We start from the raw sequence: 27,897 nt of genomic DNA, 5'->3' as shown, positions 1-27,897 counted from the left end.
TTGTATTTTGTAATCCATACTTTCAAAAAAATATTTTGGTTCTCACCATCGCAACAATATTAGGTTGTTACCTGTAATTTTGCATTTATGTATTGTATCTAAGAACCATGTAATGGCCAGCAAGAATTAAACAAATATATATTTAGTTTAATCGTATATTTTTTGACGAGGGAAAAGGTCTAATTTTATAGTAATAATACGTAATAAAACGTAATGAGAATATGCAACCACAAGACTGGTAAAAATCCCAATGCTTGTCTGGGAAAGTTACAGTTCCCTACTTTACCATATATAATACTAAAGTTGAACTGCGTATGGATAGATGTCGCTAACACTTTGAATCTGGAATGGCGTTGATTAAATACTTTATATTTTTTTATAAAAACTATAATTCGGAAAAGGGTATCAAAATTATGAATTTCGGTTTCATAAAGTTTTTCATAAATTCCTATAATATTGTACCATTTTTTGTTAGTAGTGTTTCTGTTTTACCGGTAAGCTTATTGCCTGTTCTTAAAATTGCCGCTAGGAGTTAGAACTAGCATGCAAAACACCCAAATATTTGAACTATTGTGAATTGTGACGTCAAAATTTGACAGCGCCCGGTTTGCACGAGAAAATGGTAATTATCCCTAAAACTTTACTATTTACACCTATTTTCCCGTATAGTATCCAAATAAACATCAATTTTAAACCAAAACGTTTCCTTTCCCCACAGGCGAACTACTCAGAGGACCAGTTGGCCGGTGAGTATTGAGAAATCGTGTTTTTTGTCGAGATTCTTGAGCAGCACAACGGCATAAATTTTAACGGACGTAAATCCAAATATTTCTCCAATTTTTTATGCCTTGGAAAGCGTTTACATCCTTGATTAGTTGTAAAGTATGGCTTTCTCAGTTAAACTTAGGTTTTAACCTACAAGGTTGCGTCTGTCGAAGTTTTCTCGAAATAAATTTTGGTTTTTAACGCTGACGCAGGTGCAACGTTGCCGTAAGTGAGTCAGCGAGGCGGTTCTCGCTAGGTAATAATACAAATACCCTACATTCCTTATATGGATGTATTTTGAAAGCAATGTATACAAAATAAACTTGAATGACCATGTACATCAGTGCAATGGATGTCATCAGAAATAGTGAAGTTTAAATCAGTCTGCATTACTTGTTCTGTCACTCAAGTCCTATAGAAGTTTTGTGTTATCTCAGAAAGACAACTCCTACAACTAGTCACCATGTATGAACAACCGAATAAACTAAAACTCTCATCAGTTGAAGGTACTTATTAAATGGTTCTTTTATCTATAATGATTTCCAGTTTTCTAGTCTTATAATTAAAATTGTTAAATTCCTATTATGAATCAACCTACTCACATTTTTGTAAACAAACTGTATTTGATAAATATTTTTTTCTACACATTCTTTCTGCCATAAAACACAATGAACAAAAAAAGTGAACAATGGAATTTTTTCTCATTTTATGCGTATAATTATGCACAATAATTTCATAAAATATTTATTGTATGGCTAATTTACAAAATAATATTAAACGTGGGGCCGTTGACACCTTTTTTATTAATCAACAATTTAATTCCGCAAAGGGATATTTTGTCCAAATGTTTGTAGACATGAACAGATTCCACTCTGTTTTAACATGTTAACCTAAATTAAAAGCCAGTCCTAGTCTAAAAGTTTGGATAAACTCAAAATATTTTTATTTGAAACAACTGGTCCAAGAGAAGTACAAAAATGAAAAATATTTTCGTGCAATGCCTAGTATGTAGGTGAAATAATTAGCTCACATAAATCTCACCCGCATCAAAATAACTTCACAAAAGTCAACAGATGGAAGAGTTTAGCACATGTGGATGTTTAAACATAAGCAGAATGGTGAATGTTACACAATGTGTAAAGTGGCCTTTTAAACCAGCCAATGTTGCTCTCCTTACCGAAAACGATGAGGGCAGGTCTGTAGGTCATAAAAACGTAAATAAGAAGTTGTTATAAATGAAATTATACAACCAGAATTATCTTCTTTAAAAATGAAAATAATGTAATTCTATAAAAAAAGGTTTCAACTAAAATATTTTAAAAAATTTTTAAAGTATTACCGAAGGCATAATTTTATGTCGAAATAAAAGAAAATGTCACAAAAATGTATGTGATTTAAAATGCTTTTATTTCTTTTCAAAAACAAAAAATTAAAATTTTCAATTCAATTTATTATCTTTAAATTATTACAACAAATTTTAGTTCAATACTTAGTCTTTATTGAGATCCCAGATACCTAAGTTTAGTCTAAATTTAAAATGGCATAATCTGCCGGTAATTATATTTTAGTTACATAAAACTTTTATATATATTTTTTAACAGAAATACCTTTAAAATTATTGTTTTTATCTAATTTATGTTTTTTTATTTTTTTATTATTGCGCGATTAAAAAAAACATTTGTTTTAAAATGGCATAATCGTATGATTGCCTAATTTTGCATTCGTTTTACAAGACTACGGCCTTAATGGTGGCGCCAACTTTTGTCAAACAGCGGAAACTTATTTGTACACCTAATGCTAAAAATATACAGTCCATAAAGCAGTTCCAAAGAGTGTATATGGTTTTTTATTACCAATATACTGTTGAAATTTAATTTTATTAAATAAGTACATTAATTTAGATCAATGTTCTCTAAAACTTCTCCGATGATTTCACCATTTCGCCTATGATAGCACTACTATGCGTTGCTCACAGCATAATATGTGAGTTATTTATTATTAAAAAGGTTCGTAGCTTAAGTATTTATCAGGTGTAGCGGTAATAAATACATGGTCATTGACAAAATAAGTGTTTAAACTAATAATAAAAGAAAGGAAAACAAGTGTTTGATAAATAAAATGCATCAATTTTGAATCCGGGGAATAGGTTAAAACACATTTGAAATAGTGAAACCATTTTTCCAGAATTGTGGTTTAAGACCTTTCTCCTGAACATGGTCGATATAATATGAAAATGTAACAAAATTATGCGTGTGATTGATTCTATTGTTTCCTTATGTTTTTTTTTTATTTGAGTGCCTATAAAAGTTAAATATTTCTACAGTTACTTTTAATTTTTTCGAATTTTTATACAAATAGCATTTATTTGTTTATCTTGTTAACTTATTTTTTATATTGTTTCTGACATCTTTTACCTCTAAATCTATTCATGTTTATATAGTTCCTACGACAACTAAATACAATATCTTGCTTATTTAAATTTCTTGTGTATAAATAGCAATCATTTGCAGCCATATGGTACTTGCGTAACTCTCCTTCTAAATATTTCTTCTAGGTCAATAGAGCAAATGTTGACCTAAGACACATTTAAACAATGACATAACAAATAGACACATTTTCGCCTTACCAACTGGATTTAATATTTAGTAAATATTGCATTTCCCTCAAATACTTGAAATAAAGAGACAGAAAATCACAATACACTCGAAAACATCAGTGTGTAAAAGAGGTACACATATTTCTTTAGTTCATGTTTTTGTGAAATTTGTTATCATAGAAATGACACTGGGTGTCAGTGTATTATTTACACAGTTCAACTCTGTAAAAAATATGCATTAAATATATTACTAATTACCTACTTATTCAATTGACTGGATTGATTTTACAAATAAAACAATATGTCTGTTCTGTTTTTCACAATTACACTGTAATTAAAGCATTTTCTCATCATACATGACGGCATTTTTCTTGATAGCATCACGTCTTATCATGATGAAGGTCCGTTGTAGAATGAAAATGCATGCACATTCATTCATTCATTCATTCCATGTTGGACGCTCCCTAGTTGGAGCATATTGTATCCACAAAGAGCATATAATATCCACTAGAGAGCGGAGGTGAATGCACATTTGTTAAATATATGTTCTATAACTAAAAGCACAAGCTTCTAATTATTTGTTTTGACTCTCCTGTAAAATTGTATTTTTGTGCTCATAAATCCTCCCACTGTAGAATTTAGGTTTTACATGGTACTATGTATTTATTTTCCAGAATTCCAAGAAGCTTTCCAGCTTTTCGACTCTCGCGGAGATGGTAAAATCCATGTGGCTCAAGTAGGAGATGCTCTTCGTGCCCTTGGCCAGAACCCAACGGAATCAGATGTCAAGAAGTGCACCCATCAACTCAAACCTGATGAAAGGATCTCATTTGAAGTCTTCCTACCCATTTACCAGGTTAGTGTTATCTCATGATTATATTTACTATTTTTTTGTCCACCTCGTGGTATAGGGGCTAGTACATTTGCATACCACGGTAGTAGTTTTAAGTATTCACAAAAGATGTGTTTCAAAATTAAAGAGTGGGATTGGAATCTCGGACCTCTGTTCCGTGAGTCCATGACCACTCCCCAATGTGTCAAAAAAAGTGTTTGTTTATTATTTTTTATATATTTCGTTATCAAAAAAGACTTGATTTACTTGTATTTAATTTTTGAAAACTTTTATTTTATTGATATTTTTAAGATTTTTTAAAAATATTTTATGTAAACATTATTATATTGTGTTACCAAAATGTTTAAAGAGAGAAATCCCTGAAAAAACTGCTTTTGCAGTTTGGCGGGAATTGAAAAAAAAAAAAAAAAAACAATTATAATAAAGAATATGTACAAAACAAAACAAAATATGTAACCTCAAAATTGAAATGGGGAGGATATTTTTTTGGAAATTTTTATTGAAGGTTTATGCGCCTCCTTTAATAAGCCACAAAATGGCACACTCTGTTCATTTTTGATAAAAACTAGACAAGATGTATTTTGGAGCAACTAGCTTAGATTGTTGTACCGTTGAAATGTCTTTTATCATTTTTATTATAATGGATAACTTATATAGCGCCATTTTCGTAATATAATACCTCAAGGGTGCTTTACAAAGTGATCATATAAAGATATAAATTTAATTTTAACTTTTTACATTTTTAATTTAAGAAAAACAATGTACTTTGTCACCACATATTTATTCAAATGATTTAGAGAACTTGTGGGTTTTAAGTTTTTTCGGAAACATCACTACACTCTCACAGTTTGGCACCTCTGCGGGAGAGCATTCCACGCCATGGGGCTTGCGACCGCAAATGCGCGTTCGCCGAATTTAGCGCGCTGTTTGCGTAGAGGTATAATAACTTTTCCTTTCGACGCTAAGATGCGATGATAATAAATTTAACATGTTTTCATTCATTTCTACTTCATAAGAGACAATTACTGGTTATTTTCGGGATTATATTTTATTTGTGAATTTACACAGTTGAAATTTGTATTTTTAATTTTAATTATTGTTAAAATTAGAAGATCAATTTACGTATGATATTTTTGTAAGAAATTTATATTTAAACTTTTTTAATTTTACTTCAATTTTGCATTCCATTCAGGCTATTTCAAAAGCCCGGTCAGGAGACACAGCCGATGACTTCATTGAAGGATTAAGGCACTTTGACAAGGACGGAAATGGGTTCATATCCTCCGCTGAACTGCGGCACCTCTTGTCTACCCTCGGAGAGAAGTTGAGTGATGATGAGGTAAGACATACATTTTTTTTGTTCATAAAGTATTTTGTTTATTAAAATTTGTGAATTGTAAATGAAATGTTGTTAATAATATGCAAGGGTTCATAAAATGGATCTCAAATAAAAAAAATCGTACTTAATACGAATATTTCTTAAAATATACGAGACCTATGTAAGACCTTTATTGGAGTATGGATATCCAGTATAGAGTTCCTATTTTACTAAAGACTTCGAGCTATTGGAAAAGGTCCAAAGATGTGCTACAAAAATACCCAATTTACGCAAAAGGATGCCTTACCACGGTAGATTAAAGGCACCACGACTTACATTATTGGAAGAATTACGGAAGAGATGTGACTTAACAGAAACTTATAATATACTCAATAATTATTATGACTGCCCCCTGCATGAGATGTATCAATTAAATCCCAACACAAATTTACGGGGTCATAACTGGAAGCTCTATCGTCCCCAATTCCACCTCAATCCCAAGAAAACTTCCTTCCCAGCAGGGTAGCTTCAGACTGGAATAAATTGCCAAGTCTAGTTGTCCATTCCAATTTCGGTCAACCAGTTCAAAACCCGTTTGGATGCTTTTTTGAAGGAAGAAGACAAAAAGCAGTACAAAAGATATAGGCGGATCAGCAAAGGCTGCCTGCCTATAACGAATAATAATAATAATAATGTATCCACTGAAATATTGATTTATCTCATATTGAATTTCCTATAAAAAAAAATTATACATAAGTATTTCTAAGATTGGCGAAATTTACCCCTTTAATATGATATATTATTAGGGAGAAATTGCTTATTTAATTTTCCCGAGAGAGTGATATTGTTTTTGGGATGAAAAGTAACTTGTGACACTTGTCAACTCTCCAACTATCACTATGCAAAATATCGCATCAATCGGTCCCTCAATTGGGTCGTAAAAGAAGAACTCATTTTTCTACCAAGAATTTTTCCAAGCGGGTGATATTTTTTTTGAGAATGAAATGTAGCACTTCTCAGCTCTCCGCCTATTCTTATGCATAAAATCTCATCGATCAGTTGTTCCGTTGCGATGTGAGGGAAACACATATAGACAAACACACTTTCGCATTTATATATTTTGTATACCCAATTTAAAATTGAATTTGGTTTGTCATAAAAATAATGTCGCAATGCATTATTTTTTTAATATGTCATTTTAGAAACTGACTCATGTATTTTGCAATACATGGCAAGTATTAAAATTTATGAAAATAAGCAGTTTTCATGTTACACGTTGTATATATCATTAAATTTACTGATTTAATTATGAAAGTATGTATATATGTGAAATAATCAATTCCATAATAAACAATCTCATTCATGTGCTAATATTATCTAATATAATATTCCAGGTTGAACAATTACTGCAAGGACAGGAAGATTCTCAGGGTAATATCAACTATGAGGAGTTTGTACGCTTGATTATGCAAGGTTAATCCCCCCAAATCTTCCAACTTGTTAAGACTTTCTCTGTTTCAAACATAATTTTAATATCGCATTTCTATACCCCCGAGGTGTGTCGGATGCTTCGGTTTCCGAGTATTATTATTTTTAGTGAATTTGCTGCGAAATTGTTCATTCCAAATTTTTATACATACGTAGAAGAGCAAATGATAGTTTATCCTAATATGTAATTGTTTAACACCCGCTAGGGCCATTGTATCATCGAGTGGTAGTGTTAAAGACAGTGTTATATGTAACTATATTTAATAATATATTTGTATAAAGATATTTTATACCCACTCTGTGTTATCTTTTCTTTCCCGTTTAACATGTCAAAAATTCACCAAAAATACAAAGAATTTTTTTAAATAATTTGATTCAAGTAACCTAGAATCCGGAGGATTATCACGCTAGGGCAGCGGTTCCCAATTTTTTTTGGCTATGGAACTCTAATTGATCTACTTTTTTTTGGCAAAACTCCATCTCGACAATAAAAAATCAAATTTACAAAAATGTTATTTTCAAGACCCATGACACCTTATTGCTTGCATGTTGTGTAATGTTCGACTAGAAAAGAAAGATATGTTTAGAATTTTAAATCTTTACTGCGCGTATTTAATGAGAGAAATGAAATTTTTTCAGTTTTATTTATATTACGCTCTTGGATCCCGTAACCCTTCATTGAATTTTAAAAAATGTTGCTGTTTCTTGGCCATGTTATAAAAATCATAAAGCCCAAACATAAAATCCAAGGAAAAACTGATTTAAGTTGTATAAAATTAAACAAGCATAGTAAAAATCCAACGATTTTATTTTGCATTCTCAAAATAATACATATGTTTTTAAAATAATATCACACAAATTGTAAAACTAACATTCTTTTCTGAGATTGTATTAGTTCAATTATTTATAAATCGATATTTCTCTCAATTTGTATAGGTGTTTGTTTATTTTCTTACATTAAAGAATTTCAATTCAACAAAATAGCTCTGTATACAGGATTAAATTAAATTGTTAGCTGTTAATTATTTTTTTCATAATTGTACTGCAAATATTTTCCAAAACTATTGTCGGTTTCTCATTCCGCTACTTTATTCCATTATTTATAATGGAATTTTTATAGATTATCTATACAATTTATTCTTTACAATGATATATTGTCTATTCAATTCTGAAATATCCTAAACGCCAAAACATAAAATGTGCGGGAGAACAATTTTTTTGACTTCACAAACGGTACATTCCAGAGTATTGCAAACACCATGTTATTGTAAATTGTTAAAATCGAGAAAATCCTCCGAAGAATTCTAAGTACATTTGCCTTTCAAGAGTATCCTAGCAGTTTAGGATAGATTAGATGAATGATTTTGAGTGTTTGCATTTAGGATAAATGGAAATTATGAAATAGCTTAAACAGTATTTAATATTTGGCGTTCAAGATTATTCAGAAAGGAAGGGAATTTCACAGAGAATTATATATTATAAAAAAGCATTTAGTTCAGAATGAGGAAGTTCAGTGGTTTTTAACTTTTTATATATTTAAATCGGGTTGTGGTCCCGTGGCTAGTGTTGCGGACTCACGGGACAGAAGTCCGAGGTTCAAACCCCACTCCCACTCTACCCCAACTTGATTTCCATTTTATAATGGCGAGTTATTTACAACTCATTGAAAATGGCCACTAGAATTTTAATGTTTGGGTAAATCATAAGAACACTAATATTTCTTTTTTTTAAAAAAAAAAAACAACAATATTTTGAGTTTGTCCAAAAAAGGACTGAATTCAACTCCCTGGGGAGCGTTAATATTATTAAATAAAGGTTTCAGCTCTTCAACTTCACAAACATCAACAGATGAAAGAATTGAAGGGATATAGATGTTCAAATACGGGCAGAATGGTGAATGTTACAGTGTGTAAAGTGGCCACTTAAACCAGCCAATGACAGGTCATAAGCCCTATAGATGCCTAGACTTCTATATTACCTTCTCTAAAATATTATTCATCTCTGTTGTATTATGTTTTTTTTATTTGTTTATAAACTACTAAAGTAAGCCAAAATTTTTTTATGTATCGTATTATCAGCGCTGCGATTTTTTAATGTTTCATATTTCTGAAATTACTCTGCGTGTGACGTCTCAAGTTCTCTTCCGCTTCTCGGTCAGTTCTGCCAATTGGTCCGTGGACTCTCTGTTAACCAGAAATCTTTCACAACTCTTATCTTTAGTTGATTCATATGAACTAGTGATGTCGTTCAAAGTAAATATTGAATTAAAATATTTTTCATTATATTTTTTATACATTTCCAGGAAACTTTGCTGTACCAATTGTACATTGTAGCATTCAACTAATGCTCTAATATTTACCGTGCGTAAAAAGACATTTTTTATATCCAATTTCCCATAGAGCTGAACTTCCTCATTGAATAGACAATATAACTTTTCATTTGGATTATATTAGACTATGATTCTGCTTATTCTTTTTTATTCTTTATGAAATATATTCTCGGCGAAGCTGCAACTATGTAAATCTAATATTTACCTTTTTTTTTATTTATATATGTAAAGTTTATACATTTATAGTAACATTTGTATTAATAATTTTTCATAACTGCTTTGAGCGAAATGTCCAAAAGAGGAAGAAGAAATCTATGTAGATATCAAATTTTAATACAGAAATATAGCAGATATGAATTAGATTTTTTAAACTGACTTGATATCTCAATTAATGTCACATATATGTTGAAATATTTCCATGAATACAAATATTGACAGAGAAAACACATGTATTTGTATCTTTAGATATAGTACACCTTAAGGATCTTCACATTTGTTGGAGGACAAGGATATTATTTAATAAAGCACTAGTAAATGTATATAATGGATATTTCTGCCTTTCAGTATAAAAAAATAATTGGCATATAGATCTTATTATAAAATATAAAACCCCGCAAAAATGTTCATTTTAATGAAATTTTATTTTGATTTCCACTAAATCTTTTGAGAAAATTATAAGAAATACTTTGCTAAACATATTTTTAATGTTCATTTCATTAAATGTTTTATTATTGGTTTAACAAAATACATATTTAGTTATAACAATCACAGAATTCTTTTCCTTATATCCCTACTAGAAATTTTACACTAGAATATATAGCACGAATAGTCTAAGGTTTGTCGGCCTCATGGTCGAATGGTTAACGCGTTTGCCTACCATGCAAGAGGTCTCGGCTTCGATTCCCGACATGGTTGACAAGAAATGTTCATTTTAAAGGGTACTTTTACACCAGAATATTTCATATTCCCTAGACTGGCACCTGAAGCATACGACTGATCATCTTACGTTCGTGTCACCAAAAATAATTTAAGATACACTGCAGTTGGAGTACCAATGCACCAAAGGTGTGAAAAGGGCATGATGGTGATGATGATATTCTAACACATCTACAATTTTATAGGTAACTTAGTAAGTCTACATACATACCGTCTACATAGTATAATAATTAGTAAAAATACAGAAATTATTTCCTCAAGAGTAACAAAAAAGTTAATATCGCCAATCTCAACAAAAATTATACTGTGCATAAAGACAATTTTAAACATTGAACACCTTTATATTTCTATAAATGAAGTCATTTCAATCAAACTTAACATTTAAATTCTTAGTACAGGATACCAATACATAATGTCTTCGAAATTGCTGTGTAAAATATAATAGCTGTCTTTCACTAAATATCACTACAAATCTTTAAAAAATATACTCTCGATAAAAATTTATATAATAATAGTTCTAGGAATGGTATTAGTTTCAGTCAATAAAAAAATATTTTTGTAATCCTACTTAAAACATGAAAAAAATCTATTATAATTTTTACGCATGGTTAATACATCATCTAACTGCTATGTATAATTTTACTGTTGAGAGAAATCATCGTCGATATGAGATTATTTTAATACGAAACCTCATCACAAGAAATCTTTTTTCATCTGTCCAAGCTGCTTGAATTTCTTTGTTTCAAATTATCCTTAGCCGAATGCCCAAGTGCATTCCTTTAATCATAAAGGCATTAAAAGAGGATACAAGAGTAGAAATATGAAGACACGCATTTTCAAACTCTCAATCTGAAACGCTTCAAAGTGAAGAAAATTCAGCAAGAAAAAGTTGCAAAAATTCAAAATCCAACAATCTTTTCAACTTTTCTTCAAAGTATGACGCAAGTTCTGGATATTTTCTGCCTCAGGGTTCTTTTATCGCCCTCCGCTGAGGTTTTGCCATTCTCCATCCGTTTCTTGCCGATCAAATTATTAGGATCGCTCAAACTATCCCAGATGTATTCTTCAGTAAGAACACGATGCATCACAACTCTATAAATACCGATGATGGCACTCTTGGAGTTCTGTCCGATGCTGTCGCAAAGCATTTTAGATGTAATGCCGTAGTTATTAAGTTTTTCTCTAGTTTTGACTTCGAGGGAATTGAGAAATGTCAGATCGTGAGTGCATGTTGGTAACATGATGAATCTTCCTTGCTCTACGGGGGTACCATCTGCGCACTTTAGGTTTTCGGCTGGTTTTGAAGACGGCAACATTTGCACATCGAACGATTGACCTCTGGGTGTATTGGCTAGTTTCTGTTTTACTTTCGGTGGAGCTTTGACATCTCCGTTAGTCTCTCTCCCTTCTGATATTGTTATTATAGAGTTAGTTGTATTATTGTTGGCTCCGTTGATCTTTTGCCGACTGCTGAAGTTTTTAAGTGCCGGATCTGGGAGAGTAGTCGAACACTTTCTGAAGTTATTCTTCGCAGCCAGTTGTTCGTCGGTAATCTTATTGTTAGGGGAGAGCGGTGTAGATCCTCTCCTCAACTTAGTGGCCAGAACCAAAAGAGAGTTCTTTCTTCGCTGATTGAAATCAGGCGCAACGGGAGGAGGAGCTTTAAACCATTCGGAATCAATTATGTCATCAATCGTCAACCGCTGCTTAGGTGCTTGGACTAATGTATGTTCTGAAAAAATATAATACATATTAAAGTATTTAAATCATCAAAAATATGTATATAATGTCAGAGATTCTGCAATACCGCATAACCTCATTTGAAAAAATATGGTTTACTGCATAAATTTCTTATAGGCATTAAGAACCGTTTTATTTTTACTCTAAATAACAAACTACAGCAGTATTTTTGGTTGATAAAAAATATAAATAATAAATTAAGAGAACAGTTTTTAGGTTACCATTTAAAAATTATTTTAAAAATTGATAGTTACGCAGTATTGCAGTATCACCGACGATATTATGTACTTATTGATTGTGATGAGGAAATCAAATATTGATTTTTTAATGCATGATACTGTGGTCGTTAGTAAGTTATTTACCTATGTCAATATTTAAAACTTATCGCTTTTTGATGATACATAATTGAGTAAAAACTAAAAAAGCAAGTTTTATTTCTTGCCATTTTTTATTTTTAAAGGAATAACTCGCTAAGCCTCTATTCAAGAGGCTTGCCAGCAGGTGAGAAAGAAAGAGTATGGGAGGATGTTATGAATAATACACCACAACACCCAGACCAAATGAGAAAAAAACTTTGTTGGATTTTTTTCTCGCAACTCGAACCCGCGACGCCAGTTTAACAGTTGGCCGTTTAACCAACTGCGCCTATCACTGCACAGCGGCGCCTGTAAACTTGCAACTCATTGTATTTTTATTTAATGAGAAAGTTCAGTGCTACGGAAAATCCGATAAGGTTTTCTTACATACGATAAAAATTAGAGCATTGAATTGTACAGCGAACTTTTGCAGAAATGCATAAAAAAAATATTTTTTTGTATAAATGAACTACATAACAAGTTCTTGCTGATCAAAAAATCAACCAATCAACTACAGCGTTGGAAAGATTTCTGGTTTCCGGGAAACTAACTCACCAGTCGGGACTACCAACGGCAACTAGTGACATCACGGGCTGAGTAATTTAAAAATTACAAAACCTTAAAAATCATAGCGATGATAAAATAATTATAATCGTACGATACATAAATAGGTCGCAGTGACGTCAGGAGCTTGCATAGCACTGACTCCCACCACTAAGAATAAGAACGATACATAAAAATAAAAAATAATTTGTTTTGGCATAGTTTGATAGTCTATTAACTAATAAAAAAATATTTAATAAAACTACTGAACTTCCTTATAACTGTTTGCATTTGAAATAAAACCACAATTGGTTTGAAATGACTGAACACTCACAATTTGGCTTTGACTATTATGTATATCAGGCATAGGAAAAAAAAGAACAGAAATTATAACAGATCTTTAACACAATGATTATTCTTATTTTGATTTTTTTTTTTAGTGAAATTATGAATTTTTATACCTATAATGAAGCAACAGGGATCGCTGACGTATCCCGGAATCTGGTATTTCCCCTCTAGGATGAAGTTTTTGAGTGCGGCAACACTGTGTGCCCGGAACGGCATGGTACCTGTGACCATGAAGTACAGTAAGATGCCGAGCGCCCACACGTCCACCAATTGACCGAAATAACTCTCATCCCGAAACAGCTCAGGAGCTGCGTATGGCGGAGACCCGCAGAATGTGTTGAGGGGCTGCCACATCCCTAGAAATTAAACCATATTGTGGAGATACATATTTTTTCAATAAATTTAGATGCCGATTCCTTGGAATAACACGGTTCCAATAAACGATTTGAGTTTAAACAAAACAAATGATTTATGGAGTGATATCAGTTCCATTTGCAATAGTCTTTATTTCTTTGCACACACTAACACTGTCTACTGGATATTAACTATGATATATAACTATATATATCACATGAGTCTACATTGAATATAAGACTTGACAAATCTCAATTATTTTTTAAAAAAATGAAGTTGTAGTTTGCTACAACTTCATTATTTAACAGACCTAAATTATATGATTATTTTTACAAATTGTGGAAAATAGATTATTATAAAACAGTATACCTGTAGTCGGGGTCTACGTTCAAGGCGCAAGGAAGGAATGCGGTAGTGTGTTGTTACGCTGTCCGGTTTAGTTTAAATAGTTAGCTGTTTAATACCCACAAATATATTATATTCCTGAATATCGAGACGCCAATTTTTTATCCAAACACACATTACCACATTCCTTCTATGCACCTTGAACATAGACGCCGTCTATATGTATACAATTTTTTTTTGTTTGTTTTTCAAAATATGTCATTTTTTGCTTAAGGTAACAAGAAGTTACAGCACCGTCCTCAGAAGGATTTTTTAGCACTGTCTTTTAAGAGTTCACGGAATAAGGAAGTTTTAAAAGTTTCAACTGTATCCAGTAATATAATATGATTTTTTTTAAAAGGTTCACAAATTGTATTAAATAATATCGTATCAGTGTCAGATGGAACCTTGTTATTATGTAATAAAAAAAAACACTAAAAATGAACGAAGATCTTTAAAAATTCAATCAATAAAAAACTAAAAACAAATATGTAATTACAATTGAAATAAGAACAAGTGTTAGCCATTTAACAGCCATCATGAACCCCTCAGACTCTCTGCGACCAATTTTACTGGAAAGTAGTCAGCAACTTCTTTAGCTTGTGACTCTTACAACATTTCCAAGGTTCAGGTATTATATTATATAGCTTTTGTTCTATGTAGGAGTATTGTTTCTGTGCTAAAGAAGTTCTAACCATTTGCCGGGAAATCAGATCGCTACTGCAACTCCGAGTCTCATAATGATAAGAAACTGATGGATGTGTATCTCTGTTAGTGTGAGTGTCCACCTCTGCCCTCATTATGATACATACCATTTAACAGTTGCGTACTGAATCCAAAATCACCTAACTTTACCACCGTGGGGGAGGAATAAAACACATTTTCTGCTTTTATATCTCTGTGAATAAATCCTTTGGTATGCTGAAAGTAAGCAAAGGCAATGGGTCAGTCAATTTATTCATTACTAGATTAATATACAGACATAAATTAATATATTCGAACCATAGAATTATAATATACCAGAAGGCGCGTAGAACTAAGTTTGTATACATCGTACTGCATTCATGAATTGGCCCCGTAATTTTGCCAGACCGTGAACAATATACAGGAATATGAGATAATTTTGTGTTATGTTATGTTTTAGCACAAAAATATTTTACTGACTGGACTATAAAAAAACAGGCACTTTTATTAGGCAAACGAAAAAAAAATTGTTGAATAATCATTTGCTAATTACGTAAAAAGCCGGGTAAAAAATTCTACTACCCCTGGCAATACTAACAAAAGTCCATCTTGTTTTATTTCGCAATCTGACAGATGCTATAATCAAATTCTTGAATAATATTATTTGTGAATTCGCTTACACATGAAATGGGATCCCACCTATTCCCATTTAATGCCAGTAGTATGTTGACACTTAAAAACGACAAAACACGGCATAATTGAATTTAAATCAGCAGTAAGTTGCGTACTAAGCGACGTCTTTAGAGTAAGTAAAGGCCAAAACTTAAAACGACTAATTTATGAGTAGTTTAGTCGGCTTCAGTTTGATGCGGTTTCTGGATCGTTATAATTCTATGATTCTAACACATGAAAATGAAAATTGAGTTTTAAAAAAAAAGGGAAATTTTCTCAAATCATTATGATTGAAAAGCATGCAAACAATTCATACTATCAATAATAAAAAATCTAGTTAATTCTAACTAATTATGTGGGTTTTAAAATTATTTACAGTAAGATTATCGTATCATGCATATGCTTGAAATTGTTTATGAAAGTCCGGGACTTTTTGGAAAACTATTATTTCACAATTTGGTAAATATCATACATCTTTTTTCACAATGATGTAGGTATGCCATGTATTATGCTGAACAACAAAGTAGTCACTTCAAATCAATTTGTGTGGTGATTTTTTACCATTTTATGGCAAAGTAATAGGCATTTGAATAAGCTTCCGCTGTTTCCCGACAGGTGGTGTTAATTTAGGTTTTCTAGATTGGGCAATACTACATCCAACTTTATTGTGAACCTCCACCATTCAGCTTGAAACGAAAGTATATGTTTTTCTGCCTAAGAGAAGGCAACTTAATTTTTTCATAGTGTTAAACATGTCGAATTTCGTGCTAAAAAAGGAATATTTGTTGACAATTTTACAACCTTACTTTTTTTTATCTGCCGCTGTAGCACACATAATTCGTGTGGAGACTTGCGGCGACCATGCTCTGTGGGAAACAACATCCAGAGATTGGTTTTGACGCTTCAAAACTAATGATTTTGAAGTTGAAGATAAAGGGCGCTCTGGCCATAGAATTAAGAATAGTCCAGAAGGTGCGTAGAATCATATTTGAATACATCGTAATGTGTCCACTAATCCCCCCACTCTGCCCCACTTTCACCGCGCGCATGCTTGAAGTCGCCGCGTAATGTTGCCAGATCGCGAAAAATATAACATAACACAAACATAAAATAATTTTTAATAATATAGTATTTGAAAAAAAGGGAATTGTTTATTTCTCTAAAACCTTATTGTACACGCGCAAACATTGATTGACACAACATAGTAGATAAGTAAAGGGTCATTTAATAAGAGTAATTTAATTAATGAACTTGAAATGAAACAAATTTTATTTTACATAAAGCGAATATTTTTATGTCATGTTAAATAATATATGATAAGTAATGAGTCTACTTATACTACTGAGGCCATATTGTACTACTCGTATTTGTGCCACTGCAAATATTACACAAATTTATTGTACACGCGGAAACATTGATTGACACAACAGAGTAGAAAAATATAGGGTCATTTAATAAGATTAATTGAATTAATGAACTTTGAACTTAAAAAATTAAATAAAAATTTTATTTTACATAAAGCGGATATTTTTATGTCATGTTAAATAGTATTTGATGCCATTATGTTTTAAAGATAATATTGGTTAAATGTCCACCACGTCGTTGTTTAATCCGAGAGGTCCAATTTCCGTTAGTTCTCTCATTAGATGAGCAAAGTAGCGTAAAAAATTTGACTACCCTGGCAACACTAACAAAATGCCCATTTTGTTTTATTGACAATCTGACAGATGGAAAAATAATTAAATTTTTAAGTAATGCATTTGCTGCTTTACATGCATTTGCTAATTACACATGAAATGTGATCCCGTCCTGTTTCTTTAAGATCTCAGCAGTGTTTTTACACTTTTAAATGACACAACACGGCATAGTTGAATTCAAATCGGAAGTTGCGTACTGAGCGACGTCTACAAAGAAACTAATGAGTCAAAACGTTAAACTACTCCTTTAAGAGTAGTTTAGTCGCCTTCTATTTTTTCTGGACTGTTCTTAATTCTATGGCTCTGGCGCAACGAAAAAGCTTGAAATGGAAGCATTACTAGATGAAGACCCATGTCAGATGCAAAATGAACTTGCAGATACATTAATAGTTGATCACACAAAACAGTTGACAAACGTTTAAAAGCATAAGGAAAGTGGGCGCCGTACAAATTGAAGCCGAGAGACGTCGAACGAAAAACAGCAAGAACTTATTCAATTCCCCAATAGTTTGCGGTGATTTTTCACTTTTTTATAATTATGCCTATATTTGTATATATGAGTTAAATGGACAAACCATGTGTTTAACAGCGTGAACAACTTGTAAAAATAGTTTTTTTGAAACGTTTTCAGTCAGTCTTCCTTCCATAGATATTTTATTGAAAAGCTCCCCATCGGGAGCATATTCCGTTACTAAATGTATTTTACTGTAAGTCTCCACTACTTCAAATAACCTGTAATGAAATAAACAAACACTTAAAGTTACAATTTTTCCTTATCGACACCCACTGTTCACCGTTTCTTTTACATATGTATATTTTGTTATTATATAACTCTGAAAAGGGCAACGTGTAGTGGCCGAAACTAGTCGGTTGTGACAATAAAAAAAGTGAAAACACACAGTTTTCCCTGAAGATGGCTCCTGCAATGGTAGCCGAAACGTCGGATCAAATCCAACATACACGGTATCACGCAAAAAAGATACATGATATTGATAACAGTGACCGTGAAAACCTTCGCACCTGTGTAAAAAAAGTGGTTCATAAAACAAAGTAATTTTATTTATACCTCCAGAACACTATTTTTAGTTTTAAAATCAAAATTTTAGGAGGTATAACATAATTCATATGTATGTTTGAAAGATATTATAACTCCGTATATTTTTTTAGAGCTAGGGATTGTAGCTTTTAAAATGCATTATTATTTGAATAATGCTAAAGCATTTTCTCTAGTAGGCTTAGTAATAGATATACATACAAGAAAACACTTAACTTAATTGTGAATTATAATATTATCAGTGGAAAATATTATACCTACTATTTTTAAACTTTCGTTTTTCTCGTTAAAAATTTGCACTGTTTCTTAGGACATTTAAAATTACTGCTATGAAAATTTTAATACTCTTTTATTTTCTTAATTTCAGATGCTAGAAAATAGGTTTATATATATATATATAAATATGTAATTATAAGGAAAGGGAAATATTTGCGTTCTTATTATTTACCTAAATATTTCGAATTTTGGGGCCATTTTCAACGAGTTGTAAATAACTCACAATTAGAAAATGGGAATTAAGTTGGGGTAGAGTGGATTCAAACCTCGGACCTATGATCCGTGAATCCGCAACACTAGCCACGAAACCACAACCCGATTCAAAAATTGTATCCAGCTCAATATAGTAACAATGATAAAAGATAACATAATGATGAAATTTATTCAAAGTGCCAAGAATATTTCGATATTAATTATTTCATACTAAAACAACGTTTAAAATGCTTTTGTTCGAAGTAATTTTGAAGGTGTAAGATGAGTCTGAATGGAAGACACGAGAAAGCTCTCATATCACGATGAATGACAAAATAGAAATGGAATTTTTAAGACTAATTAATTACCTGATAATATTTGGATGATGAACCGCTTCCATAGTGGCAATTTCCCGAGCCAACATTTTCCGCGTCTTGCTGTCTAATTTACTCTTATCTATAATTTTAATTGCTACCTTATCTGAAAAATAACACACACAAATCAACAAACCAAAACATCATAATGTAATTCGACAAAACATAGTTATGTTCACATTTCTTGATAAATAGAAGAATTAATTAGCAAACAACAGAAAAACTGTTGGATAATAAATCTCAGGTCATTGATTTCATATAGGAAATTATATGATACAATATGTGTACAACGATTTACGCTGACACAAATATGCAATGGTGTAATGTTGTGTTTGTTTCGTGTGTTGTGCTGTTTTTATGGCAAAGAATTTAGAGCAATAGGGAAAGATCACGGTTTTTTTTTAAACTTTTAAAAGTTAATAAGGGTCTATGAAATACTGTCAAAAAAAGCAAAAAAACAAATTCCTATTCATTAGTAGCATAATTTTTTTAAAATTGATAATTTTGAATTCTGCCGAAAACGGTCCATTGCATTGGCCACGCTCCTAATACGTCACGATTCGTGTAGTCGAACATTGTTTGTGAACATTCAAATTGAAATAGAATATTGTCACGAATCTTGGCATCACAATTATCAAGGGTAAACATGTCGCGTTTTTGTAGAAACATATTTAATTTATTTTTTTTAAGTTTTGAATGAAAACATTTCTCCACAATATCCATACTGATTTTGAAAATACAATTCATCATCATCATAATTCCTTTTCCGCACCTAATGGTGCATAGGGCACTGCGTTGGTACACCGATCGCAGTGTATCTTGATCATTTTTGTTACACGAAGTTAAGATGATCAGTCTTACGCTTTAGGTACCAGTCCAGGTACTATAATATATTCTAGAGTAAAAAACCTTTTTAAATAAATATTTCATGTCAACCATGTCAGGAATCGAACCCGAGACCTCTTGCGTGGTAGGCAAACGCGCTGACCACTACACCACGAGGCCGACAATTAGTTTTTCTAAATCCATTTCATATAATTTTATCGGTATTCGTAGTATGTGATATTTACCTCTTGTGTTACGTGAGTTCAAAGTCCAAAAATAGAGCAGACAGCGAATATGTTTAATGTATAAGTTTATAGAATGGCCGGTGTAGGGGTTTGATCGGATTTGGTTCTGCCGGTCGACTAACAAGCTAATGAGCTAACATACCCTATCACCTTTAAAATTGGGAAAATTAGAGTTATAGAAACAAATTTATTATATACACAGAGGGTGCACTGACTGTGAAAGGAGCATTAATTTATTTATTTATACTTTTACATTGTTTGTATTCTTTTTTTTGTACAAAATAATGTTCCCTCACTGGGGTGTCCCGTGCCGAGGGAAACATTATAGAAAATGTAAAACATGCCTTAAATTAGTTATAAAATGTTATTAGTTGAAAGCAATAAATGCAAATTCTAAATATCTCGAATATTTTTCAACAAAGAACATTAAAAAAGAAAAAAAACATAATTAAGAAGACACGCGGCGCTAGAAAATTTTATTGAATACATATTTGGACATTGCTTTCTGTCGCTCTCTCGCAAACTCTTCCCTGATACTGCGCGAAAAAGACAATTGCACATCGTCGTCGGATTGACAACTAAAATTGACAAAATTGACGTTTTGCTGTCCCGTTTTTTTTAGAAAGTATCAAAATGAATTTTCCTATGTCAGTACCTTTTCCGTTTTTCAAAATTATTTATCATATTTGTTTACCGTAGATAAAATTATTTTATGTGTTTTTGGAAACAATTTATCAAAAAAACAAAATAATAGAGACACGCCAATGGTAAATATCTATAATGTGCAAAAAGATCACTGCTCTAGTGCCATATCCAGGGAGAAAACACGGCAATACATTTGTATTAAAAAAAGCCAGACCACGTTTTCTCTTAATCATTCATTAACGCTTAAAATTTTGTTTTTGCAATGTGTGGATTTTTTAAATATTTGACGTTGTTATCGACCCAATTTGACCATTTTTTTCAAATTTATTACTTGTGTAGTACATAAGACACAGTATGTATTAACGTGACATTTTACCTCTAGTGAGCTGGTGGACAGCCAGTTTAACATGGGAGAAATTCCCACTTCCAATATCGCCCGAAATTCTGTAGTGACCCACTCTCTTTCCCAGAGACAGCTGAAAATTAAAGAGAATCATTATATCACCACCAATGTTGTTTAAGATGAAATAATAGAACACAGAAATAATAATGATACAGTAGAACTCCAATTATCCAAACTTCGACTATCCGAATCGCTTTCAGAATTTCAGAAAAACAAAATTAAAACAGAAACGTACTGCGGTTCGCAAAATAACGACTTGGCTCTCTGAAAACGGATGATGACAGTCAGACGGCTTACTTCGACTGAGATGGACAGCAAGCAATGACATTCATTTACAGTACGGTACGTACAGACTACATATTACAGCACTTGTAACTACGCTTAACATGTAAAAGTATTGCCTTTTTATTGAATAAATTAAAAACTCATTTTTCATTTTCAATCATTAATTTTCATTTTCCAACATACATACAGTAATTGATTAAAATAGACTATTTTTCGGAAAAAAATCAATTATCCAAATTTTGATTATGCGAATGGGGTCCAGTCTCAATTGATTTGGATAGTTGGAGTTCAACTGTAATGTTTAATGTGATTTTTCTCAAGCCCGGATGTTATGTGCTGTAATCAATGCATCACTATAATTGGGCCCCTTGCGGTGTTAAAAAATGTTGAAATATATATTTTTAAATAAATTATTTGTGCTTTTTTATACAACAGTTACAGAATTATCAACCTTACTTATTTAAATGTGTACAAGGTTTATATTTTGAAAGTGGATTTTATTATAAAGTAATTATAGAAAACGGAAAAAAACAGGCATAGAGCAGCAGACTATGTATCATGGGTTAGTGGCTAAAAAATATAGGTATAATAAAAAATAACCACACCGTTTCAGTCTACAATAAAATTAACTATCTAATGGCGTATAGGGCGCTGCATTGGTACAGTAATCACAGCGTATCATGATCACTTTTGTTACATGAAGATAAGATGATCAGTCATACGCTTCAGGTCCAGTCACAGGGAGTGTGAAATTTTCGATGCAGTATAATTGCATTTTTGTTAATTTTACGGTTCATGTGAGAAAATTTTCCTTTTGCATGCCTGCATCCAAAGAGTCAGGAATAGTCCAGAAACCGCATACGCGCATCAAACAGAAGGCGACTAAACTACTCCTTTAGGAGTAGTTTTACGTTTTGACCATTCGTTTCTTTGTAGACGTCGCTCGGTACACAACTTCCGATATGAATTCAACTATGCCGTGTTGTGCCGTTTTAAAGAGTAGAAATTCTGCTGGGATCAAAAAGAAACATGGCGGGATCACATTTCATGTGTAAGTGGCAAATGCATGTGTAATTAGTAAATGCACTACTTAAAATTTGATTTATTTTTCCATCTGTCAAAGAAAACAAAATGGACATTTTGTTAGTGGTGGCAGGGTAGTCAAACTTTTTACGCTACTTTGCTCATCTAATGAGAGAACTAACGGAAATTGGACCTCTCGGATTAAACAACGACGTGGTGGACATTTGACCGATATTATCTCTAAAACATAATGGCATAAAATATTATTTAACATGACAAAAATATCCGCTTTATGTAAAATAAAAGTTGTTTAATTTTTTAAGTTCAAAGTTCATTAATTCAATTACTCTTATTAAATGACTCTATACTTTTCTACTCTGTTGTGTCGATCAATGTTTTCGCGTGTACAATAAATTTCTAAAGAAATTAACAAATTTCTTTTTAAAAAAATTAATTTATCTTATATTTGTGTTATGATTATATATTTTGCGATCTGGCAACATTACGCGGCGATTTCACGCATGCGCGAGGCGAAAGTGGGGACAGGTGGAGGTTTTTTTGGACACAGTCCGATGTATTCAAATATGATTCTACGCTCCTTCTGGACTATTCTTAATTCTATGCCTGCATCAATAGAATTAACAGTACACTTATAAGACTACTTGAAACATAAATAAACAACTTGTTTTATTAAAAACAATGATGAAAATAAAATAAATATGCGCGTTTGTGTAATATTTGCAGTGGCACAAATACGAGTAGTACAAGATGGCCTCAGTAATATAAGTACTCATTTCTATCATTCATTGAGTGGCACAAATAGTATAAGTTAGTTCTAGCAGGATAAGTTGACTCATTTCTATCCCATATTAAAGGCTGTAGTCGGTCATTTGAATCGTACGATTTGCCACCAAATGCGAAAAATATACCGTTTCAAGACGAAGCAAGTAAAAAAAAATATCCATTAACATTGTATAATCGTCAATTTCTTACGTATTCATTATACTTCAATTGCGAAGGCATAATTTTACGTGGAAATTTATTTCCTTTAGGAAAATGACACAAAATTTATGTGAATTAAAATGGTTGTATTTCTTTTTAAAAACAAAATAATAAGATTTCGCTGCGGCCATTTTCATGATCAATTTATTATGATGATGATGATGATGATGAAATCATTAGAACAAATTTGAGTTTAATATTTAGTCGTAGTCGTCAGATACCTAAGTTTAGTCTAAATTTGAAATGGCGTAATCTGCCGGTCTAAAAGTAATTATATTTTAGTTACATAAAACAAAAAAAAAAAAAATTTTTTAAATATTATTTTTATCTAATGTATGTTTTTTTATTTTTTTATTACTGCGCGGTTAAAAAAAAACATTCGTTTTAAAATGGCAAAATCATATGATTTTCTCATTTTGCGTGCGTTTTACCAGACTACCAGCCTTAATGGTTCAAGTTGTATATTATGTTGAATATTTTTGTTATCTGTACAAATAACTTGAATGTGGTGACAAAATGAAATGATCTGTAAATAATAACCCATTTTGCAAAATATGAGTTTTGTGGCTAAATAACGAGGAACTTCAGCCCTACAGGAAATTGGATACAAAAAATGTTTTCTTGCGCACGGTAAAAAATTCGAGCATTAAATTATAGCGCAAAGTTTCTTGAAAATGTACGAAAAAAATCATTAAAAATATTTCAATAAAAAGGCACTACTTTGATTGACGTCACTGTTTCATATGAACCAACCAATGATATGAAAGCTGTGAAGGGTATCCGGTTGGCTTACCGTAAACGAACCAATCAGAAAAACTAAAAGAGAACAACTTCTGGCGTCACATGCGGAGTTATTTCAGAAATGCAAAACTTTAAAAAATCATAACGCTGATAATACGATATATTAAAAAAAAAAAAAATGGCTTAGTTTAATAGTCTATCAACAAATATTTTTTTTTAAAAAGACACTGAACTTCCTCATTGGGTTAACAATAATGTAATTTTGTTTTCCCGAAAAGGTATACTTCTGCATTTATACTCCTATGTTCACGCCCATCAAAGAAATATTCTAGTGTAGAAACACATTTTTAAATAAATATTTCATGTCAACCATGTTAGGAATCGACTCCAAGGTCTCTTGCATGCCGACAAACGAGCTAACCAATGCACCACGAGGCGGAAAAATATCAATTGACCGAACAGTGTGATTTATATTTGAGAATCAACAGTTTTTGATGTAAAGTTTTTAACACAATTGGAGGAAATCCTGTGACATTTCCCCGTAGGTGTGTTGACATGGATGTCAATCACCCTCATATTAAATATCAATTTCGGATACTGTGCTATTGTGTATTTTGAAATTCTAGACTTGGTAAATGCTGCAGCGATTGATTACATAAACACGTATTTTATTCTGATAACTTTGATTGCCGAATTGGTGGCAATATTAATGACTGATATGTCGATTAATACAATATTGATAATAAAGACAAGGTAAATCCCTTTATACTGTGTTCACTATTACAAAAAATTCACAGCTGATTTACCGGTTATAATTAAAAATAAACGACGTGTCAAACAAAGCATTTTTTTACTTTCATTTTAATTTTTAAACAACTTCCATTTATGTTTTTTTTCCTTATCTTTTTTGTACATTCATTGATAACCTTACATAATATTATTATTATATAATATGGAAACTTAACTGGTCCATTAGTGTTAAGTCTAAATGTGTAAAATATAAAACTATGTTACCGTACTGTATGTTTCCTGAATAAAAGAAAATAAATAAATAAAGCATCTTTATAATACTACTAGCGGACCCGACAGACGTTGGTTTGCCTGCTATTACCTTGGAAAAAGACTTTTCATTGATAAGTAGGTACCTAGGTACTTGTTTATGATTGAATTCCAAAACTAAAAATTATTAATATTCAAATATTGGATTTAAGTAGGTACCTAGATACTTGTTTATGGTTGAATTCCAAAACATAAAATTATTCATTTTAAATATAGAATTATTTTTGCAAATGTCAAACTCGGCTATTCTCACCAACAGGAGAGCACTTTATTCATGAATGCGATTTTCAAAAATGTATTTAATGTCACTTAATATTATTCAAATCCATTAAAAAAAATAAATGGGAAGAAATTATAAGAAATGTAAGGAAAGAATCTGATTGGAATCCTTAAAAAGCGAATGTTGTTTGTAAACATTCAAAAACAAACTTTTTTTAAACACAAAAAAACAACATCCTTCCATTTTTTTGTATATGCATTCTCATCGAATGCAACCCTGGTAGGTCGATGAAAAAAATGATTTTGCTTCTTACTTTTTTTTTCACAGATTTAATTGAAATTTTAATATCTACGAACACGCACAGCGCAAAGATCTACATTTCGCTGAAAACCGCACGGAAATCGGTCAAGCCGTTTAGGAGAAGTTCAGTGATATCACACGTACAGAAGAATTATATATATAACGATTATCCGCACCCAATGAAGCATATTATGGCAATGTATTTGTTATGTAAAGGTAACATGATCAACTTCAGATGGACTATGAAATATTGCAATAAAAACCTACAAAATTTAAATATAAATCAGAAAATATAATCACATTATTTTAAGGTAAAGCTTTTAATAACAGTAAATACCCAATTGATTTTTAAAATAAAATATTTAAATAAATTTATTTATTAATCTAACTTTCTGTACATTTAACTCGTTCGAGCCTTTATACAAGTTTGGGCCCAATAAGGGTATCTGGGTCCCCCAGGAGCACATTCCTTTTAACATTTTTTTATTAATCGTCATAATGATTTCATTTTTTGCGTAAATGTTAACCCCATAATGTTTAGGATGATTCTAAAATAAGTAAAACATTTTTCTGCGAATTCTTTCAATAATAATTCACATTTGTTTTTGTTTTCCCCCGTGTAAACAGCTAACATTACAATTCACCACTACAGTTTAATAATATTTGATACGATGGTCAGTTCACACGTGTGCTTCATAATATTTGGTCGCTTATTTCCAGCGATAACCAAAAAAATCCGGATTTCGTGCGTTAAATTTAACATGTATTTTCCCTCTTAACTTCCCGTTGTAACTTCCCAGTACCGGATTTCCTGACTAGATCAGTGTTATTCAACGTGTAGCAGCGAGAAGAGAGCTATGTCGTATGGCATACTCTCGCAACAGTATTTCTTGAAAAAAATGCATTTCGCAGAAAACTCGAAACATTGTGAAATAGTTTTATAAACATGCCATAAGGCAATCATGACATTATTTTTTATTTAAGTCGTATTTAAAACATTTTATCCGAGGTATTCCTAGTAACGCCCCTCAGAACTCGCGGATTTTTTCCAAGCTCAGGCCCGAAAAAAATAATTTGTGTATTTTGGGCTTATTTCAAAATGGTAATTTTTTCCTATACTAAATAATTGAAATATTCATCATGTTTGATTACTAAAGGGCCGTTTCAAAAAATATGTTGTCCCCTCAAATTTTTAATTACAATAGTGTTGTATTTTAATAATTGTAGGAGAAATTGTATTATAATAATTGCGGCCTCCGTGGTGTAGTGGTCAAGATGCTTGACTCACACACGGGACACACACGGGAGACACACACGGGAGGTTCCGGGTTCGATTCCCGGAGAGAACACAAAAAATTAAATGTGATTTTTCTCAAGCCTGGGTATTGCGGTGCAAAAAAAAATGTTAATAAAATAATGTAAATGTTTATTTTTTTTAAAAATAGATTTTTATATTTTAAATGTTTGAAGCAGTAAATAATATATACCTCGTGGAGCCATCTTGTGTCATGCTGTAGATTATACAAAAGCTGCTCATATTGGCTTTTCTGCACTGGCATACTTATTGGAGCTGAAAACAAGAAAATAAAAATAATGAATTAGTATACCTTTTTTGACGAAATACATTGTTATAAAATATTTCAAATAAATGTATAGTTTTAATTATAAGAATTTCAAAAACTAGTTAAACATTTCATCGTGATCGTAGAACAACGACGGATATTCGTAAAATGCGACTTTGATTTGCTTTTACATTTGATCTTGAAAAGGTTTTATATTTTTTATTTTCAACTATGAAATTAACGGTAATTGTCTTGTCCGGAAAAACGAGCTGAGAGATTTAGGTGTGATTATGGATGAAAAACTCTTATTTGATTCCCATATTCAGGCGTCTTTCAATAAATCTTACAGAAATCTGGGCTTTATTATACGCACCACTCAACCATTCAAAACAACCGCATCCCTCAAAATCGTTTATAATGCATACGTTCGCAGCCATCTTGAGTTTGCATCTGTTGTTTGGAATCCTCGATTTACTATTTATATATCACAACTAGATAAAATACAGAATAGATTGCTTAAACTTCTGGATCGTAAATCTCTTATACACATTCTGTGTTAAGAAAGATTGTGATACCGTCACGTGAGGTATGTTTGGAAGGCTTTGCATAATTGCATAATATACCCCTA

At 31.7% G+C, this 27,897-nt stretch overlaps 2 protein-coding genes across 3 annotated transcripts; one reads left to right on the top strand and one right to left on the bottom strand.

The window, feature by feature from the left end:
- Positions 1-496: 496 nt before the first annotated feature.
- On the top strand, positions 497-7,316 carry Mlc-c (Myosin light chain cytoplasmic). 2 transcript variants are annotated; one of them, XM_088230689.1, is made up of 5 exons: positions 497-622; positions 719-746; positions 4,036-4,217; positions 5,407-5,553; positions 6,927-7,316. In XM_088230689.1, the coding sequence occupies exons 1-5, from the start codon at positions 620-622 to the stop codon at positions 7,008-7,010; spliced, it is 444 nt and encodes a 147-aa protein (XP_088086815.1). In that variant the 5' UTR covers positions 497-619; the 3' UTR covers positions 7,011-7,316. The 2 variants fall into 2 exon arrangements, with proteins under 2 accessions (XP_088086815.1, XP_088086814.1); XM_088230688.1 differs by lacking the exon at positions 497-622 and having other exon boundaries at positions 738-1,271.
- Positions 7,317-10,034: 2,718 nt separating this feature from the next.
- Positions 10,035-27,315, bottom strand: LOC148278933 (serine/threonine-protein kinase NIM1). Its single transcript, XM_088230687.1, has 7 exons — positions 27,195-27,315; positions 21,051-21,150; positions 18,954-19,065; positions 17,639-17,795; positions 14,823-14,931; positions 13,386-13,628; positions 10,035-12,017 (listed from the first exon to the last, which is right to left on the bottom strand). Exons 1-7 carry the CDS (start codon positions 27,264-27,266, stop codon positions 11,215-11,217), a joined length of 1,596 nt encoding a protein of 531 aa, XP_088086813.1. The 5' UTR covers positions 27,267-27,315; the 3' UTR covers positions 10,035-11,214.
- Between the last annotated feature and the right edge of the window lie 582 nt (positions 27,316-27,897).

The sequence above is a fragment of the Micrasema longulum genome, unplaced genomic scaffold (assembly GCF_059751315.1).
Source record: "Micrasema longulum isolate JH-2025_06_02 unplaced genomic scaffold, ASM5975131v1 h1tg000807l, whole genome shotgun sequence".
NCBI lineage: Eukaryota > Metazoa > Arthropoda > Insecta > Trichoptera > Brachycentridae > Micrasema > Micrasema longulum.
Note: the sequence above shows the minus strand (reverse complement) of the source record. Positions and strands in the feature narration are given on the sequence as shown.